Source organism: Panthera onca, chromosome D2, assembly GCF_046562875.1.
Source record: "Panthera onca isolate mPanOnc1 chromosome D2, mPanOnc1 haplotype 2, whole genome shotgun sequence".
NCBI lineage: Eukaryota > Metazoa > Chordata > Mammalia > Carnivora > Felidae > Panthera > Panthera onca.
In genome coordinates this window covers 32,099,994-32,121,541 of record NC_138349.1, presented here as the reverse complement: position 1 = coordinate 32,121,541, position 21,548 = coordinate 32,099,994, and the positions used below count along the sequence as shown (strand labels likewise).

General features: G+C 36.0%; 1 protein-coding gene across 1 annotated transcript in view; it reads right to left on the bottom strand.

The window, feature by feature from the left end:
* Positions 1-380: 380 nt before the first annotated feature.
* TM9SF3 (transmembrane 9 superfamily member 3) overlaps positions 381-21,548 on the bottom strand; it is a 69,448-nt gene continuing 48,280 nt past the window's right edge. The window contains exons 10-15 of the mRNA XM_060643071.3: positions 16,192-16,331; positions 13,552-13,620; positions 10,432-10,578; positions 9,838-9,921; positions 9,432-9,508; positions 381-4,490 (exon numbers count right to left, since the gene is read on the bottom strand). Of these exons, the coding sequence (XP_060499054.1) occupies positions 4,423-4,490; positions 9,432-9,508; positions 9,838-9,921; positions 10,432-10,578; positions 13,552-13,620; positions 16,192-16,331 (585 nt within the window). The 3' untranslated portion in view covers positions 381-4,422. The remainder of the gene's footprint in view (positions 4,491-9,431; positions 9,509-9,837; positions 9,922-10,431; positions 10,579-13,551; positions 13,621-16,191; positions 16,332-21,548) is intronic.

Below are 21,548 nucleotides of genomic sequence, written 5' to 3'. Positions count from 1 at the left end.
GTACCATTCTTTCGACTTTCTGTACATTTAGTTTCTTTTTCAAAATAAGAAGTTGGGAGAAAAATCAAATCTTAAATCCTTCATTTCAGGGGTGAGCAAACTGTGGCCCACTGGCTGTTTTTATTGTCATACCGGAAAACAGCCGTGCTCATTGGTTTATGGACTGCCTACTATGGCTGTTGTGCTACAAAGGTAGAGTAGTTGCGTCTGGCTCTCAAAGCCTCCATATTTCCTATCTGCCCTTTACAGCAAAAGTTTGCTGACTCCTGTTTGTGGAAGGCTATCAGTAACCCTTTATATCCATACCGATAATAATGAGTTATCCTCTATGTTTGGTTCACTTGTTTCAAGAAGGAAAGAAATAAAGCATCCAAGGAAAATACATTTAACTTTTTATTATTTTAAAAATTCAACTTCAGTTAGATTAACAGACTAGATTAGAACCTCAAATGTATTTGATACAGTATATACTGGGTATCTAGTACTAAAAAGCCAGTTGGAATATAACCTACACAAACCAAAGGTGTGTACAAAATGGAAGTAATCATCAAGCAATAACTGTTTCCTTCCAACTGGTACTATCCGTGTTCTGTGGGGATTTATAGCTTCAAATTTAACACAGATGAAAAGCCCAAGTGGGACTGCTTTTCCGCATATACTGTTATCCTTCAAAACAGAATTCCATGTTCTTTGTTCCTTGCCTTAAGATCTTACTTTCAAATGACCTAAACTGAGGAACTGGGGTAAATACACAAAACTCTGCCTTGTCAATTACCTGCATGCCTAGCTCACCTATACTCATACATAAGCCGCTTCCATGACAGTTCCTCTATTCCCATTTCCTGATACAGTAAAATAAGAACTTAAGTTTTACTTTTGTCCTTGCACAATTCCATCTACAGCTCCCATAAGACTGTCAAATCAGACGGCTCTCAGAAGACGCTCGTAAGAGAGAACTAGAGTTAGTCCTCACGCTGCATTTAAATCTTACAAAATTTCTACAGCTCTATGTTCGTTTTCTGATCTACCTTACCTCTAAATCTCATCTATTTCTGGACACACTTCCAAACAATCTTTATAAATTTTCACTTCTCCCATCTATTTAACATCTTGATTGCGAAAATACAGCTTCATAACCATGGAATTTTTAGGAAGATATAAAACATTAATGAATACTTGCATTTTCATACGTCACTGCTCCTATTTATTACATGTTCCCATAAATCAATAGACTGAAGCACTAAGACATGCTGAAATCTAAACTTAAAACCCAGATGGAACTGCAGGGTATAAATTACAAATAGGTTTTTCTTTCCTAGAATTCATATACAGAAGCCCTTCAGTATGTAGCTTTTTCTGAACAAATTACATTAATACATTTATTTTCTTTTTAACATTTGTAAAAATCCAAGAAATCTTAAAGGAATATTATTTGCAAGACATTTGGCATAAGGTGGCTAGTAAACATTTAGGAAACAAAACCTTTAACAAACTGAATACAATCTGTGGCTAAACCCTAAATAAAATGGGAGTTTGGAAGAACTGGAATTTGCAGCAACCACCTTTTGTAACCACTGCCAATGGAAAACACCCAATGGTACCATTCACTAAGTTGAGATATCAATCACAGTATAATAAATTCTAAGAGGATGGGGCTTGATTTGTCAAACACAGTACAATTTAGGAGCCCAACAGGATATACCAAAGAATACTTTACCATACCTCCAACTGTTCTATTTCCACCTTATCCTGGCCTTATATAAGGATAGATGAATAATGATGTTAATTACCACTGTAGCTAAATTTCAGAAGCATGCTTATAGATACAAGGAGAAAAGTTCACCCTTAGATTTTGATAGTGTTCAAAGTGTTGAGCAAACAAATGAAAGACAGATACACAGCATTAATGGAGTGTAAGAACCTCACCCTTTAATTAACTTAAATAATATTCTATTTCACTACTCTATAACCAAGAGCTAGGGAGCTAAACTGTTTATGGATTACATCTTCTTCAAGACAAACATATAGCCAGCCCCTCCATGAAGGCATAAACCAAAACAAATTTTCTAAAGGACTTTCAAGGCAATTCATATTCCTTTTAATGACATTCTTAATATATTTAGAAATTAGAAAATTATTTTTCACTGAAGATTCCAAAGAACTTGAAATAGGGCTCAATTTAGTAAAAAGAATTGGTATACCTGAAAGCAGCTAAAGCACTCATTTTCTTAAATCCCTACATCTTACCTGCAAGATTCATGAGAAACAAATTTCATTTTATTAAGACAAAAGCTTGCTTGTCCAATTTATATTCCATCAGATAAGACTATACATTGTTGTAAGTACTGTACATGTAGTAAAAACTTACATAAGCCATTAAATACTGACTTTCAGTTTCTTTTCTTATAAGATCTTCAAGGCAGGTGAGAAGGAAGAGAAAATGGAAGAACCGGTAGAGTGTATTTAATATAACATTTTGGCTTGAAGAAGGATTTACCTACAGCCTCTGATCAAATTCCTGTTTGTTCAGGTCAACCATATGTAAACGTAAGAAATCAAACTTTTCACTCTTTGTAGTCCTTACATACCACATTATAGGATGCAGAGTCAATTTATAGAAATATTTTGTAATGAAAACATCTTATGTAACTATAAATGGCATGAGTTTCACATTAAAGTTTAAATACAGCAGTTTTGAGTCTTTCTAAAAATACCAATATACAGTATTGTTTTAGGTGGTCATTTGCATAGCAAACTATTAAACTAGAAACTCAATGGTTCTAGGAAAACTTCACATTATGGATAGTTCCAGAAAGATGTATTCAAAATTAAAATCAATTCTCTTAGAAAACTGTAACCTTTATTTGCTCATCCAATAGTAAGCTAACCACTTTTACCCCATACTCACTTTACACAGTACATCAACCTGAACAGATTTTTGTGCCACAATTTAATTCAAAGGGCTTATGATTTACTTTATGACTATACTGGATGATCTAGATGTAAGCAAGTTTGGGGATTTTAAACTGTGGGTCTCCTGTATTAGAAAAGCATAGTTTACAGTGTATTAAAAAATTGCATTCAGTAATATTGCCTTTTGAAAAGATATCTTCAAATTGCAAACACATCTATTTTCACAAAACAATTTGGTCAGGAAAGTTTATTTTAACATTCTAAAGCAGTAATGCTTTAGATGTTACTTAAGTGCCCCAGACAGGATTAACAAAATTAAATGTTTCTAAATTACAAATTTAGCTCCTGTAGGAGTCTCAGAAAAGAAACAGAAGAAAACAATCCCCCCTCCCAAAGGAAGTATGACACACACATTTTGAAGGAACCCCAATGTTTCATGCAGTGGTAGGCAAGATGTAAAAAGCCACCCAAATTCACACATTTCTACACCAATCATCATCAGAAAAAAGTACTCCGTAGTCAATCTGTACATCCAAATGCATTTGAGAATCTACACCTACGATACATTATTTAATGTTATATACATTTATTACCCACCCCCCTTGTTTTTAATAATTTCTTATGTAAAACCTTCATTCAAACCCAAAAAAGATGTAAGACTAACCTGGGGGAAGGAAAAAGATAATCACTTTAGACATTCAGTTAAAATGTAGTTTATCTAAATCTCAAAATGTTTAATAAAAACAAATATCTTCTCCATTTAACACTTTGCTTTCTAACTGTACAGTAAATTGCATTGTAGAGAGTACACCTCTATCTTCAGACTGTATCTTCTTTGGATGGAATTAAGAATGAACTGAAGTTTTAAGATAAATAAATGGGAAGTTGGTCCAACTAAGATGACAGCAGATATATTACATGCAGGATTTAATATTTCTTAATTTTCTCTTTTAAAAAAAATGATGCAGTTGAATTGAGGGGAAAAAAAAAACAGGTCAAAAAAGAACCCAGATTCAATATATAAAAATGTCCCACAACAGGTTGACGATGACAGTAAAAATAAGAGAAAAGAGTAATCTTTCTGGAACATCATTTTTCAATAATGTAGAAACACTAAGTGCCAGGAAGATTCTATTCATGTAATTTTAGCATCCAAGTTTCCCTCTATTTATTTTATTGGAACAAATGCTTTAAATAAACTATTTGTCCTCTTCACTGAAGAGAGCTGGTCTATTTCATCTTTAATAAGCTAGTTTTTGGGAAGATTAGCCATGTACTGTAGTAATGCCTACTGCATAAAATCCAAGCATTTGCTGTGAACAGTTGGAGAAAGCAGTCAGTAAGAACCTAGGATCAATGGAAACAGATGTTACGTTAAGCCATCCACGAAAGAGAGACCCACAAAGTACCCAGTGTGAAAGCCCAAATCTCTTCTTGCGCTTTTTTTGCTGTGCAAGTCCCACCCCATGAAAAAGAAATTGATCCGAAGTTCCAAGTTTTCTTGGGTCTCTAGTCAATTTTCACATTAGTATAGATTTTTCGGACAAAGGCACTTGTTCCCATGTAACCAATTGCTCCTGCAAAGATAAAAGAAGATGTTTTGAAGTAAATACATACAGAGCAGTATCCACCACTTATAAATACTAAATGCTCTCTGCTCTGGAAAGTTAGTCTTTTTTCAAGATTACATCTTTATGTTAGTATTCACTCTGAATTTATTAAAGTTGTATCATTTGTTTTGCAAATCACCTGATACTGTTATACACCAAGTTAGACCTCATGTGATATTTTTAGAATTATCAGTTATTACATGTCTAATTAATAGCTATGAGTTAAAACACATCACTTATAAAGCAAGAATAATTTGATAAGGACAAAAATTTGTTAAATGGTTTAAAAAAAGCATGTCTTTTTAAAATTTGAGCATATATTATCCTAGGTCATTTAAACCATTTTAACATGTTCCCCAAATCATATGACACCTGATGGAAGTTAAGAAGTGATGGGATTTTCTGAGGAAAGGACCAAGAACCATGGTTCAATGGTCCGAGATTCATATCAGAATAAAAGGGGGATAAAGTGGGAATATGAGTAAGACAAGAGAGGTGGTACATGGAGATTCACTATATATAGTGAATTCATTTATATATATGTGTATATATATATGTGTGTGTGTATGTGTATATATATATGTGTATATGTGTATATACATATATAATTGTCCTTCTTTTTGTATATATTTGAAAATTTCCCATAACTGAATACTAAATGTATTATTTTTGAAATTAATTCTTTTTAATGTTTATTTTTGAGACAGAGGGAGAACACAAGCAGGGAAGGGCAGAAAGAGAGGGAGACAGAGGATCCAAAGTGAGCTCTGCACTGACAGCAGAGAGCCTGATGTGGAGCTCGAACTCACAAAGTATGAGATCGTGACCTGAGCCGAAGTCAGATGCTTAACCAACTGAGCCACCCAGGCATCCCATTATATTAAAAGCATTCTTAAAACCCACCAAGTAACAAAGCAAACCTATTTCCAACTAATTTTGCAATTAATAGACATTTATTTTATAATATGAATTACAGTACACTTGAAAATAGTGATAATTCATTTTGAAATAGTTATAAAAGAAAAGTCCTTACAAAGTAAGGGAAAATATCTTTTGCAAATATAAACCTGAATTCTTAAAACGTTAAAAATCTGTAAAGGTTTAACTAGAAATCACAAACTTAACTGGCATAATAGAACACTAGTCCAATAACCAAATCTAATACTCCAGACTTATAAAACATTGTTCCCCTCTGAGCAGAGATGTGCTTAAAAGCAAACTAGTATCAACCTAGAGAATCATTTTTCCTAATCTTACGAGTATCTCAAGAATAAACTTATAAAAATATGACTTTATAAAAAGGAAGATACTAAATATGCACTCTAGAAAAGAAAATGTCTTGAGAAGAGATACACTTTTAAACTTAATTTCCTTAAAACTAAAAATGCTATGCTCAAAATGTGAAAACTGTAACAATCTAATTATTTCTACTTTAAGTCATTTTTCTCCTGTTAAAAAAAAACAAATATTTTTCTTTCGATTACTGACTGCAAAAAAGCATTTTAGCAATATAACTTGATAAACATATATAATTTTTGTATTATGATGACATTTTAACCAGCTGATCTGAACAGCTTCCCCTGCCCCTCAAAAAACAGATTAGCACTGAAGGCACACAAACCCATTAAAGAATAAATGCTGGGACACTGCCAGAACAGCAGGGAACTATAAATGTGCCCAGATTTTCAGCAACAAGATGAAATTTCAACAGGAAAAGCACTAAAAAAACTAGCTAAATTCATTTTCTTTGTAAATGTCAAGATATTATCTCTCTAGGTCTTCCTAAGATCACATATAGAGGAAAGAAAAAAAAATCTTAACCCTCTGTATAATCCCATGATTCTACACATCACTGAATGAAAATAGTGATAATTTATTTTGTAGAATTTGGGGGATAAAGTGGGAAGATGAGTAAGATAAGACTAGCCATGAGTTGATAATTACTGATGTTGGGTGGTATGTGGGGATTCCCTATATATATATAAATAATTGTCCCTTTTTTGTATATATTTGAAAATTTCCCATAACTACATACTAAATGTATTCTTTTTTTTAATTAATTTTTTTAATGTTTATTTATTTTTGAGAGAGAGGGAGAGCACAATGCTGAATTGTGCATGCTGGTGATAATCAAGAAAGATCTCAGATTAAATAAAGAGGGATTTGAGGAACAACATTCTGAAAGAAGGCAGGCTAATAACACTAAAGGAAACTTCTGATTGATTGCCTAGAGATACACGAGGATGTTCCCATGTGATACATACCTAGTTTTTTTTTGTTTTTTTTTTTTTTTTTTTAAATTTTTCTTAACGTTTTATTTTATTTTTGAGACAGAGAGAGACAGAGCATGAACGGGGGAGGAGCAGAGAGAGAGGGAAACACAGAATCTGAAACAGGCTCCAGGCTCTGAGCTGTCAGCACAGAGCCCGACGCGAGGCTCGAACTCACAGACCGTGAGATCATGACCTGAGCTGAAGTCGGAAGCTTAACCGACCAAGCCACCCAGGCGCCCCACATACCTAGTTTTAACCTTCAGTTCCTTTCAGTTCAGTCATCTTTCCCTCAAAGTTGGTTAACTAGTTAAGTATCACAAGGAAAGGTTATCACAGCAGCTTTAGTATGTGACCATAATATAAAGAACTGTCTCTCCTTCTGGCTTGTGGAGTTAGTTTTACTGCTTTATAGTCAATGTCATATGTGTTTGTGTGTGTGTGTGTGCGTGTGTCCATGATCACGTACATGATTATATAAAAATGGGACAGATTTTAGTTGACATAAAACATTTGTTTTCGTTCAAGATGTATAATGTAGTGGTTTGATATGTGTCTATGTTGTAAAAAATAACCTCCACAATAATTTTTTTAAATGTTTTTAATGTTTATTTATTATTTGAGAGAGAGAGACAAAGTGTGAGCAGAGGAGGGGCAGAGAGAGAGGGAGACAGAGAATCCAAAGCAGGCTCCAGGCTCTGAGCTGTTAGCACAGAGCCCAGTGCAGGACTTGGAACCCACAAATCATGAGATCGTGACCTGAGCCAAAGTCGGATGCTTAACCGACTGAGCCACCCAGGCGCCCCACCTCCACAATAAATTTGATTAACATCCATCACCTCACATAATTATGATTTTTTTCTTGTGATGAGAGTTTTTAAGATCTAATCTCTTGGCACCTTTCAAAAATACACGACAGGATTGTTAACTTTAGTCACCCTACATGCCCAGAACTTACTCATCTTATAACTGAAAGTCTGTACCTTTTGACCACCCCCACCCATTTTGCCCATGCCCCTAATCCCCCTGCCTCTGTTAACCACCCATCTTTGGAATGGATTCTTTTGACGGAGGAAGAAAGCAATCTTGGTACACCAGAGGTCCACAAATGTCATACCAGAACCTAGCTTTTAACAAGATTATCATATCTTCCTTATTCTATTGCTTACTCTATAGCTAAGGGTGGAATTACCAAAAGTCAATGGCAAATAAAAGAGAAAGGAGAAGGGTATGAATTATAAACTATCTGGAAATGTTTCCACAGTGATTAGTCCTTAAGCCTGGCATCATTCCTTATGAGGTAAGTAGGGAATTAGCCTCATTTATCAAGTGAAAACCTGAACCAGAAAAAAAGTAAGTTACTTGTATGCGTTTTCCTTAAGGTACCACTATTCATGAAATTGTTTGGAGGTCAAAACACAACATGTAGAAGCTTGAACAAACTACAGAAGCAGAGACACAATCCCAGAACAGAAGGAAGCCCAAGGATTTTTAGCTCTTGTCAATATAGTAACCACAGCAGCCACCACTCACTGAGCATCAGTCTCATCGACCTGTTTACCCACATCTAATCACTGAATCCTCATCACAACTCTTTGAGGTAGGTGTTGCTTTTGTTTTGCAAATGAAAACACTGAGGAAGAAAGGTTAAATAATTTGTTCAGAGTAACATGGGTATTAAGAAGGGGCACCAGGATTTGCACCTAGGACTGACCCCCGAAAGCCCCAGCTCTTCCCACTCCCTGCCGTGTCTCGAACATAACAGGTTATCTCTTAATACTTGATAGCAGACCTGCATTACACTTGTGCTTTACACATGATACTATTACAGATAACTACTCTGAAAGATATGCCCCTTTCACCAATGAGAACGTGAGATTTACAGACCTCCATATGACTTCCCCTGGCCACAAAAAAAGCAGCATGGAGAACTCATCTGGGTCTCTCAGGCTCTCAAGTCCATTACTTTTCTATTTATCATGCTACTTCCAAAAGTTCTTTATTTTCTACAGCTATTTCACACATGCTAGAGACTCTATCATATGGTAATAACTATTACTTCTTCTATTTAATGGAAGATTGTGACAGACCCAAAAAACAGTGGTATTACCCTCATTTTACACAGTTTGGAGAGCTTGCAGAATTGGATCAAGGTACAGAACATACCTGGCACAGCCAGAACTTAAGCCTAGTCTGCAGGCTCCCAAGCTGTGTACTTATAACCCAGATACTACCTCCTGGACCCTGTATCTCCATGAATAGTCCTAGAAACTTCCAAACATTCAGTCAACACCTTAATGTGTTTACGTCATAATCTTTTCCAATGAGCCTAAGTTAAAAAAATACCAAACTTCAATGTGAACGAGAAACTGTGGTACAGAAAACAGTGCTATACAGAATTATTAGGAATAAAATATCAAAAAATAATCAATGATGAATTTTTGAGGAATAGTCAAAAGGGAATCGGTGACAAGTTTTTTAGGAATAGTCAAAAGGGCTGAAATCAGATTCTTGAGTCTACTTTGTTGTTCCTGATCAAGCAGAAGAATGTAATTTCTTAATATCCAATTACTGCATTTTTCTGATTCTAAAAATCTCAAAAATTTACTCATGATATTGCAAAAACTTCAGAACTTACCACACATTATCCCCAAGGCTGTGCTAAATACCGCCATATATCCAAAGTAAAACGATGTCTGAAATAAGCCATACATCCTAAAATGAAACAAAAAACATATATATAGTATATCCACCTTTACTTTCAACACAGGACCTTAAATTCTACTACTTATTTAATTGTTTTTAAGTTGAAGTATAGTTAGTTGACACACAATGTTACATTAGTTGCAGGCGTACACACAGTGATTCAACAAGTTCACGCGTTATCCTGTGTTCACAAGTATGGCTACCATCTGTTACCACACGACGCTATTACAATACCATTGACTATACTCCCTATACCCGACCTTTTGTTCTTACATTCTAGTATTTAAACGACAGCTTTAGTTTCCCTAAACACAAAATGAGAAAATGTCTCCACTTACTTTGTTTTGAAAAAATAGTAGTAAAAGGAATACATGTAAACATAGATTGCAGTTGATGCAGCAGAGAGAAAACTTGTCCATTGCCTGAAAAAAAGGTGACTCTTTTGAATGAATGGCACTGAAACAGATTTTAAAGCAAAGAATTTTATAAGAACATTCTCTAAAATTCTGTATGTTTAAAAACAAATGCATATAGATGGCATTTAAATATATCATCAAGGAGAAAGCCTAAGAAATGGGAGAGACTCTGAATTCTGTCAGATTCCCTATTATAAATGACCTTAAATAAACCACTTCCTTTCAGAACTGTCTTCTTTTGTTTAAAATAGAGCAATGCTTCCTCATAATGTTCTTTCCACATCAAGTACTTTGTGAAAATAAGTAAAAGAGTGACCATTATGAGCACAAAAACTTTTTTTGGCTAATACTACTTTTCCTCTAAAATCTTCATCATTTTTACATGAAAATTTCTTATACTATCTTAGGTAGCAAAATTTCTATACAGATCTCTTACTCTACCTGATACACGTCACACGGCATCTTATTTAAAAATATTATCGGCCCCTGAGGTTCTTCCCAGATAGAAGTACTTACCACCTGTAATCCTCTGCATTTAGTAGAAAGTATGTGCACACGATGGTCACACAGACGGTCACAATGCACAGGATGACCAGCACCAGCATCATGAAGCCATAGACATAATAGATCTTATATGCCCAGAAAGATGTGAAGATGAAATACCTACATAAAATGCAATAAAGACATAGTTTTGTCTTCATTTTTGAAGCTCACCCCTTTGCTAAGCCTCACATCTCAGTTCTCACTGTCGTCTAACTTACATCTCAATTATTTTTTTTTTAATGTTTATTTATTTTGAGAGAGAGAGAGAGAAAACACAAGTGGGGGAGGGGCCGAGAGAGAGGAAGAGAGAGAATCCCAGTCTCTGCACTGTCAGTGCAGAGCCCAACGTGGACTTGATCTCACAAACTGTGAGATCATGACCTGAGCTGGAATCAAGAGTTGGACGCTTAACCGACTGAGCCACGCAGGTGCCCCTCCATTATTTCCTTTCAAGTTACTTCCAACAGTTTGTCTTACCCTTTTTCATCTGTTCAATCCTCCAAATATCTCTCAAAAATATTTTTTTGGATAATCTTCCAAGAACAGATTTTTTAGTAGGGCATCCATCTCTAAGCAAACTGAATACATTAGAAGCTTAAAGGAGTAAAATATGGCAAAGAAAAATGAATACAGCTAAAAATTCCTGTCTGTCGAATAAAGGCAATTCTCTCATTCTTTCGTTTTTTTTCTAGATACAACACTGTTCTAACAGTGTATTTTATATTTTATAAACACCCTACTAAAATTTTTAAAGTAGGTTTGATAGAGTAAAAATGTATAAAATTAGGAAAATAAAAATAATCAGAAAAAAGAAAGCTCAATGAAGCTTCCTGCTATTTTTGGAGGACAGCAAGACAAAGGGCATTAACATTTTAAATGAAGAAAAAGACCCTTCACTCTAATTCCATTCCCCAAGTCATCGTTAGAAAAGGAGCCTTTAGCCTCTTTTCTTTTTCTTATTCTCTCTGTTTAGCTCACTTATTTGTCACTCATGCTTCCAATAGATATTTGAAGGTCCTACCACAAGAAGCAGCGAGAACAGAACTATGAAGATGACAGTCTCTACCCTCAAGGACACTACTGTAAAGTGGGGAACACCAGTAAGGAGGCAGTCCTGATGCACCACGTGCTTTACCAATGCAACCTAAGGGGCATCTTGCCAGTTCCGTTAGGTGGGACTCTGGGGAGGAGTAATGAGAATAATAAATAAGGCATATGGGGGTAAGGGGAGCCAGAAGAATGTTGCAGAAATAGGAAGAGCAAAGGCAAAGCTTACAAACGAGGGAATTCACTGTATTTAGAAAAGCTCAAAGTAACGGAGTATGGCTAGAACTGCAAATGAAGGGGTGAGAGCTAAGAGATGAGGCTGGAGAAGCGAATGAGGCTGTATTACAAAGGTCCTTACTGGCTATGTTATAGCATTTGGGGGACCTTACCTCAGTGAAAATGAAAAGTCTTTAGCAAAGAAGTGACGTGATCAGACTGACACCTTAAGAAGATCACTGTGGCTGCCAAGAGGAGAACGCATGAGGGTCGTCAAAACAGAGAACTTAAGGATACAGCAGAGAGGCTGTCTAATGGAACAAAGCAGGAAGAGAGGTGATCCAGAAGGTACTGGGAACAGGGGTGGTAGGAGGCAAAAATAGAGGTCAAGTCGGGGTGAGGACACAAAGCAGTGTATCAGCTAGAAGTATAGAAGAGGTTCCTGAACTGGCTTTATTAAACCACAAGCTAGAGTGACGTGCACTCCAGTTCCTCTAAGGTACTAATGCCCACAGCACATTCACAGCTGGCAGGTGACCAGCACAGGTGACCCAAATCTATGTCAACTGTACTTGTTGGAATAATTAGATAACTTAATTGAATGTTACATACACCAATAAATATGACAGCAAAAAGGATGCATGATTTCAATGAACATTATGTGAATGTTTTGGAGAAATTCAATAAGGTGAGTCACTTAAAAAACAACAACATGAAATTAGGTGTGGGCGAGATAGCTACTAAATTCTGGGAGAGAAATGTACAAATCTAGAGAGATTTTGCACTTAGAATGGTTGAGACAGGTCTTTATGTTCTTGTCCCCACTTTTAAAAGGCTGGAAACACAGAAGATGCATTATGACTGTCAAAGGGAAAATGACAGAAACATCGACTAGATATAAATCAAAGACTCTGGTTCTATATTTTTAAAAAACGAGTGAAAGATGTACCTTCAGTTGTTTTAAGTTAAAATAAAATGTTATGTATGGATCTTTTTTTAATAAGCCTTACATGAGCCAACTTTCAATTAACCAATTATCCGATCCAATCCTGTCTGTTAAGGAGGTGTCCACTGTACAGGAGACAATCAGTAGTGGCACATTTGGAAAAGTATAAGGGAATTCTGTGCAGTCACAGTGACTGGCATTTTGTGGGCAAGAGCCCGAGGTGTATGACTGCAGTCCCTGAGAAAGTCCCACACAAAGAACTATCCTGCCTAAATAAAAATGCCAGAGCATTCCCATCAAGCAACACCAGAACACAAGCTGAGAAAAGACTTCTATTTTGCAGTGGTGACCAAGGATGCAGGTACGAAGCACAGTAACTGTGCACAAGGTGGCAAACCTTCGACCCCTAAACACTTACACATTTTCCAGCACTCCTGCAGGCCTCTGTGGAAGAAGACTGGAAATAACTACGTACTGAAGACATCAAGATCTACCAGACTGACTGGCAGGTAATGTTTTACTAGTTCCCTGGACCCTCAAAAATACTTCAAAAATATAATAAAACCCAGCAATTCCTTATATCACGCATGTGATCAAAGGCTAGTCTAGTACTCTTTGGTATGCATCCTGTGATTTCTAAGATCTCTTGTTAGGTAAGAAGGGTCTAGAACACAATACAAAAACGTATAAACTTCACCTGAATATTTGAAATCACAGGAGGAAATACTTTCAGATACATAATGTTAGATCCCTTTCTGGGAGCCATGAAATTAACAGACTAACTCTATTAGATGCCTTCCTGATGATTCTACACCTACCCTAACTCCTACATTCTCTTATTAAAATTACATGCCTCAAAACATAAATGCATTGCCACAACTTACATTTCAATAAAGATTGAGCCAAAAGGTAAAATTCCTCCCAGGCAAACAATAACTGCAGGCTCCATGAACCTGGAAAATATTAACATTAGCAATAAACTTCTAGTGTGATTTTCACATTACATTATATAAATCCAGATAACAGAAAGCAGAAACTTGGCACTTAAAAAATAATCTAAGGAATAGAAATAAACCAGTAAAAAGAAAAAACAAAAATTCAAAGAGGCACAACATAGAGGTAGGACTTTAAATTAGCCATAGGTTATAGTCAAAATTCTTTCCGGTAATAAAGGTCAAGATACGAATTCGGGGAATACAAATTCTTGCTACCAACGGAACTCAGGAAAAACTCTCTTAAGTGTTTGCTCCTATTCTGTCTGCATCTCTCAATAACTTCTAAAAATTTCACAGGCATTTATTTATAGAAAGCCATAGGGAAAGAAAAGTCTTGAGACCCTTCTGTGAAATAATGTTTCCCAAATTGTAGCCTTGCCATCTCTTTGCTCATGCATTCCTTGGGTTGGCGATTCCCTTCCTTGTGAATTATACAATTATGGTATTGTGAGTCTTGAGTTATAATGGAGCCAAGAATGGATAAAAAATTAAATCCAAACCTCATTCATTCACTCAACACATACTGATGCAACTGGTAATTCTTCACCTGGAATGCCTTCCCTCGTCACACTTCTTCTCCCGCATGCACTAGCTCGAGTGTTCTCCCCATAAAGCCCTTCCCCAGTCTCCCAGAAAGAGGTGGGTTTTTTCCCCGTACTTGTACTGCCTCATGAACATAACTCTGGCAGCACTTACCTCACACTATGTGGAACTGCAATCATATACATATCATACCTCACTAGATTAGTGCTATGCTAACTCTGGCAGGCAGAAGCTATTCATCTAGGTATTCCCAGCATCCGGCACAGTATCTGGCATATAAAAAATACTAAACTACTATCTCTGGGATAAACAAACTAAAAAGATGAGAGGAAATCAGTATGTGAAAGCTGGATAAAAAAAGAAAACCTTAAAAAACATTTAATCTAGTCTTCTTTCCTCCTTTTATAGGAATCCAAGACCCACAGAGGTTAAAAAACGATCTTCCTAAGATAACAAGTCACTGAGAGCCAGATCTAGTATTCAGATTTAGTGCCCATGTAACTTTATAAAGAAAATAAAGATACACACGAGCCTTCCTCCACCTGTGACCCAGGGTGTGCAAGGTCACGTGTTGTTCCTTCCTCTCCTTCACCAGTCCTAGTGACCTAGAGTCTAACCTTGATTTGAAAAAGAAAACGGACTTTAAAAAACAAAGCACGAAAGTTCTCATAATCACGATCTAAGGAAAAAAAAGAACACGGACAATCCTAACACTCTAACAGGTCACCCTCCCTTATAGGTGCTGTTTTATTCGGCCTCCATTTCAATGTCTATATACCTCCAAGTCTACAAAAGATTGTATATGTAAGTCTCTGAATATAAATTATGTCTATAATGAGGTAAACTACCTAGGAACAGAGGCTTTTCAATGTATGAATAGACAGAGTCTACTGTGCAGTTCTTTCTTATGCGATGGAGAATGTGACAGGTGTCCATACAGCAAGACTGCTCTACTTTTGTCTGCTAGTAACAATCAGGAAATGAAGAATGCAGAATAGCATAAATCAGCACTGAAACATCCAATTTGCTAATTTCAAAAGGCAAAGTATTTAGTTTTTTTCCAATGTGAATCACAAAAATTAGAAATATAACATACTAATGACATCCCATTTCATGTCCAAAATTTGAAAAAAAAAATACAAATTATCTCAAGTTAAAAATCCATTAAGAATCATAATTTCAAAGTTGACTGGTCAAATAAACTGTAAACTATGTTTACATTACTGCAGTTAAAGAATCCCTTCAGTTGCTTAACAAATACTCATCATCCTTTGTCAAGATTAATCTTGAATTCTGGGGGTTCTTAAGAACCCATTTTAGCCATAAAACAGAATGTATTTGAGAGATTCTATACTATCCCAGAAGTGAAGATAAAGAACATTAAGTCGGTAAATTATAACTGGTCTTAATCCTAATTCATCTTTCAACTGGTACAATGTATGTGGCTACAAATGTGTGTATTATTTAGAATAACAAAATATCTGGAAAGGAAAATCAAATTGTAAGCCAAGCGTTGGCAAACTTCTGTGAAGTTTCAGACAGTAAATATTTCAGGTTTTGCAGGTGACAGGGTCTCACTCTCTGATGCTGCAGTGTAAAAGCAGTCCTAGATCTGCGAATGAACAGGCATAGGTATGTTCCAACAAAACTTTACTTATAAAAATAGGCAGCAGGTCAATTCCGGCCTGTATACTACAGTAAATAAAACTGCTGCAGCTCTAGTTCCTACCCACCTCTAAGCACCAGTGTACTTATCAAAGCATTTAAATTTATCTGTAAATGGCACCAATATTCAGAAAGTGAAATAAGGGTATAATTGATTACTACTGCGAACAATATAGGTTGAAGGAAAAAGTTAAAAAGACAAATTCTTAAGACAGTCATTCTTAGAAATGCATGCCAATTCAAAAAGTTATATATATAGAATAGCCTTAAGAATTTCTATATTGTGAGAGACAATGATATAAGACTTAGCATTCTCTTTACCATTTTTTCTCCGGTATGGGACGAGGCACAGCATTGACACGACAAGGAAAGTTGGGCTGACCTGACAGATTTCGGCCAAGTATTGTACCAACAAGATTTAGAGGAAGAATAACGAAAAAACAGATGCAACAAACAGCCACCTGTAAATTAAATTAAAACGTGTGTGATTACTCAGAAGAGCATTTATAAAAATAAAGGGGACACCTAAAAATTTAAACACAATTTGACCACAAAATAAAACGTTCAAGTTCAATACAGGTTAAAATTGCTTAAGATATATACAAACGAAAAGAGGTGAAGAATGTGCATTGAAACAGTAGAACTGAACTAAATACAAGCTGAACGGTTTCCCGCCTACTGCAGCTGCTCACATTCCCCACCCTCCCATCTGGTGTCTGCTGCAGCCCTTTTTCCTCTCTTGATTTCACCTTTAGCTGTCATGCTTCTAACATATCCTTTACCTACTGTCACTATAACCAACTTATTTTATTGAGCTCCTAATATACACAACGAGCTTTACATGTTATTTCCCTATGTCACAGATGAAGAAAATGAGACTTAGAGAGGCTAAGTAACTTCCCACGCCCACACAGCTGGGAGGTGGCCAGACCACCATTTCGGTTCAGTCTCAGACACCATCCATGACCGTTTCTCCATTTCACACCGCCTTAGGATCGATCTTAACAGAAGCGGATCTCTATTTACGTATCTATGGGTCATTACTAAAATGGCATGAACATTTTTCTGCCCATCAGTGGTTCAAAGTCCAAAGTTGCAGGGAAGACCATATGAGATTCCAGAACCAAAGCAGTCAGGAAAATAATTATTTCTGTGCTTTTCTTCTTTATATAAATCTGGGTACTCAAGGACTCACTCAAGCTCTTTTCCAGCCAGCATCTGGTTAAAACCACTTCATTATGAATTCCTACAAAATGGAAGACTGAACTGCATCTAAGATCTCTTCCAATTATACATTTTAGGTTTCTAATAAAAAGTAAAAGTGAGAGAAAAGATGAATAAAAATTGTGAAGAAACGAACAATGAAGAGGTGGAGGATAGAAAATCCACAGTTACCACACGAGGGGTCTATCTTTAAGCAACATGAGTGCAAACCACATCATTCTACCCGCGTGCGTGCGTGCGTTTGTGTGTGTGTGTTTGTGTGTTTTAAATAAACCAAAGGGCAGAATCACATCCCTTCCAGGTAAAACTTGTATAAACGTATGAAAGTTACAAAAGCCCTGGAATTCGATTTTAAAGATCAGGCTTCGGAACTCAAATTATTGGTATCTCAATTTGGACCTATTAGTAATATGAATTTATGCTCATATAACAAGAATATGTGAAACATGAAAAATAAGGTTATATTAGAAAACATTGCAAATTATACGTTGTCTCATACATATCTGGGAGGATGAAATTTTGTTTATTTTTGGGAGAGAAAGAGAGCATGAGCGGGGGAGAGGCAGAGAGAGAGGAGGTGGAGATCCCCAGTAGGTTCTGTACTGTCAGCGCAAACGAACCAGATCGTGACCTGAGCCAAAATCCAGAGTCGGACACTTAACCAACTGAGCCACCCAGGAGCCCCTGGGGGTATGAATTCAGTCTCAATTGTTGCTGTTGACTGCTTTCTTAATTATTCATTTGCTATCATTAAGTATACAGGACTCATAAATGTTAATACACTGTAGTAGAGACCTATGTACTTTCCTCTTATTTTCCCAGGACTGTAATTTCAAATAAGAATTGAAGAGAAGCTGGGGCGCCTGGGTGGCGCAGTCGGTTAAGCGTCCGACTTCAGCCAGGTCACGATCTCGCGGTCCGTGAGTTCGAGCCCCGCGTCCGGCTCTGGGCTGATGGCTCGGAGCCTGGAGCCTGTTTCCGATTCTGTGTCTCCCTCTCTCTCTGCCCCTCCCCCGTTCATGCTCTGTCTCTCTCTGTCCCAAAAATAAATAAAAAACGTTGAAAAAAAAATTTAAAAAAAAAAAAAAGAATTGAAGAGAAGCTGAAGAAAATAATTCCTTTGAGGAATGACATGCTCTAGGACAGTGGTTTTCAAACTATTGCACAGAACCCTCAGGTCTTGCTGAAGAGCTTCAGGAATTCCACAAGCATTTAATTTGAATATCCTTTGAAAACAGTGTTTAAAATATTCTGAAGTATAGGGCTGCTTGGGTGGCTCAGTCAGTTAACTCTTGATTTGGACTCAGGTCATGAGCTCATGGTTTATGAGACTGAGCCCCATGTAGGGCTCCTGCACTCACAGCACAGAGCCTGCTTGGGATTCTCTCCCTCTCTCCCTGCTCCTCCCTTGCTCGTGCACTCTCTCAAAACAAATAAATAAACTTGAAAAAAAAAATAAAAAGCAAAATATCTTGAAGTATGATTAAAAAAAAATAGATTCAGAGGAGTTCTGTGTCAAACATTAATACACTGAAGCTATCATAACCAGATTAACTCATTTTCATGCAAACCTGAGAACAGTTTCTCCTGATGTGTCTGCATTTGGATTTCTCGTAAATGTGTTATTGATTAGGAAGGTTTGTAATGCTACACTGGTCTTTTGTTCTCCCTCCCTTCCCATTGATCCCATTCGGGCCTGTACATATTTGCTATTATTAGAGTTGTACAAGCAAATGTACTATAGCACATATGCGTGGCAAGCAACACGAGGGCATATATTGTCTGTGTGCTCATTCAAAGCAAAACGACAATAATCAATAAAGGAATCTATAAACAGTCTCACCAAGACATTATCAACTGTTTGATATCTGTTTAATTTTTCCCCTTTGCTTGTCTGTTTTCTTATACATGACAAAAAACGTTAGTGGTTTGTTAGAACTGTTAGTGACTGAACTGTGAAACCAATTTCCGACTCCTTTATGTTCAAGTTCTGGATGAGTTTACTTGAAGAATTACTCTGAGACTGTAAGGCAAGCTGTTAAAAAAAAGTCACATGAATCAAATCATCTGTGAAGTCAGGATTTTTCTCAAGACTGATATTTAGCCAAATAAACTGGTTACTGAAGAAGATATGACTGAACTCTTACTCATACTCCTTTACATTAGATCTGTATTCATCACAACTTTACTGCTTCTCATTAAATATAGAATGTTACGATACTGAATTTGCAAAAATTTATTTATACTAAAGGATTCATGTTGATATCTATTTTCTATATTGGGCTTCCACATAGTTTCATTTTAAAATGAAATTTAGCAGTTAAGACTTAAAAAAAAAAAAAAAAAAAACCCATTAGTCTACTACACCCATGAAAGCTCTGGGGCTCAAACAGATACAGGGCCCTCCCCTGGCCTCCTAGCCACCGTGCACGGACTAACAGCGAAAACAGGTAGGGAAGTGCAGGGGTTGGGGGGGGTGGGGGACTTACTCAAGGCTGAGGGAGTGATCTACACTAAGAGCAAGTTGGAAACAAGTACTGCCTATCAGCACTTAATACCCCAAAGTGTACCAACTGGTCAGCTCCTCTAATCTGTCACAAACCAAGAATGTGGCTAGTACTTATTCCAGCTCTGCTTCCAAAGTGGCCTTTTATGAAATCTGTGCTGTAAATGGAATGAATGGAGAGGGAAAATGCATCCTGAGAGGAGTTGTTTTGGAATTCTACAGAATATAAATTTTATTTACGGTGATAGACAATAATTGCTTTTAGGTAAGGTGATTCTCAGGTAATAATATATTGTCTTACCAGTCATTATGTTTATGCATTTCTTCACCACACGCTCAGACTAGACAATTTTTATCACTCTTTTTCTACTCATACATTTACGCCTTTATGTCTATAAGCATTTCAATAATAGGAACTAATTAATCAGAGTACCACTAACTCAAACACAAAAGCCTGTAAGAAGCCTTTCTATTTTATGAGATTATTCTCAACATGCTAATAAATAACTTCCCATTCTGCTTTTTGAGCTATGTCAGTACTCTAACAGAAGAAACATTGGACTTGAAGTTAAAAACTTATTTGATGAATCTAGCATCATCCTGATAGCAAAACCAGAAAAAAAGAAAACCACAGATCATATCTTTCATAAATATAGATGCAAAAAAACCAAAAAACAAAAAACCCGACAAATCTTAGCAAATGGAATCCAGCAATATACACAATAGATAATACATCATACCAAACAGGTTTGTTGAAGGAATAAAAAATTGGTTTAAGATTCAAAAGTCAATATAATTCACCATATTACCACACTAAAAAATAAAAATCATAGATTATCTCAAAAGATGCAGAAAAAGCCACTGCAAAATCCAACTTCTATTCACTATTCAAAATAATTACAACAAAAAACTCTCAGCAAACTAAGCAGAAGAGAACTTCATCAACTTGATGAAGGGCACCTGCAACAAAAATACAGGTAACATTTTACTTGATGGCACAAGACTGGATGCTTTCCCTCTAGGGGGAGGAACAAGACAAGAAAGTCAGCTCTCACTGCTTCTGTTCAACACTGCACTGGGGGGTTGTAGCCAGTGCAACATGGCAAGAAAAAGAAATAAAAGGTATATAGATTAGAAAAGTAGAAGTGAAAGTGTCTTTATTCACAGACCACATGATTATCTATGTAAAAAATCTTCAGGAATCTACAAAAAAAGAAATCAGAATAAGTAACTTTAGCAAAGTTGCAGGATGCAAAGCCAGTATACAAAAATTAATTATTTTTCTGATATTTTAAAAATACCATTTACAAGTAGCATGAAAGATATGAAATACTTAAGGGTAAATTCAATAAAAGATGTACAAAATTTAAACAACAAAATTTACAAAATGTTGCACAGAAAAATTAAACTAGGTTAAGAGATATAAGATATACTGTGTTCAATAATTAAAAGATTCAATATTGTTAAGATGTCAGTTCTTCCCAAAATGATCTATAGATTCAACACAATCCCAATCAAAATCTCAGGGTTTTTTGTATAAACTGACAAGGTCATTCTAAACTTTAGATGGAAATGCAAAGAACCTAAAAACGCCAAAACAACACTGAAAAAGAAGTGATTTCAAAAATTATAAAAAACTGCAGTAATAAAGAATGTCACACTGGCATAAAAACATGACAAATTAATCAATGGAAGAAAACAAAAAGTTCAGAAATGGATCCACCTTTATATGGTCAGTTGACGATCAACAAAAGTGCTAAGGCAATTCAGTAGAGAAAGCACATTTTCTTTTTAAGAAATGTTCGAACACTAGTCATAAGCAAAGCAAAACAAAACCCTTGACCCTTTCTTTACTCACGCAAGATACAAAATTACCAAAAATGATCACTGACCTTAAATGGATCATATTTAAGAGCTAAAATTATAAAATTTCTAGAAGAAAACACAA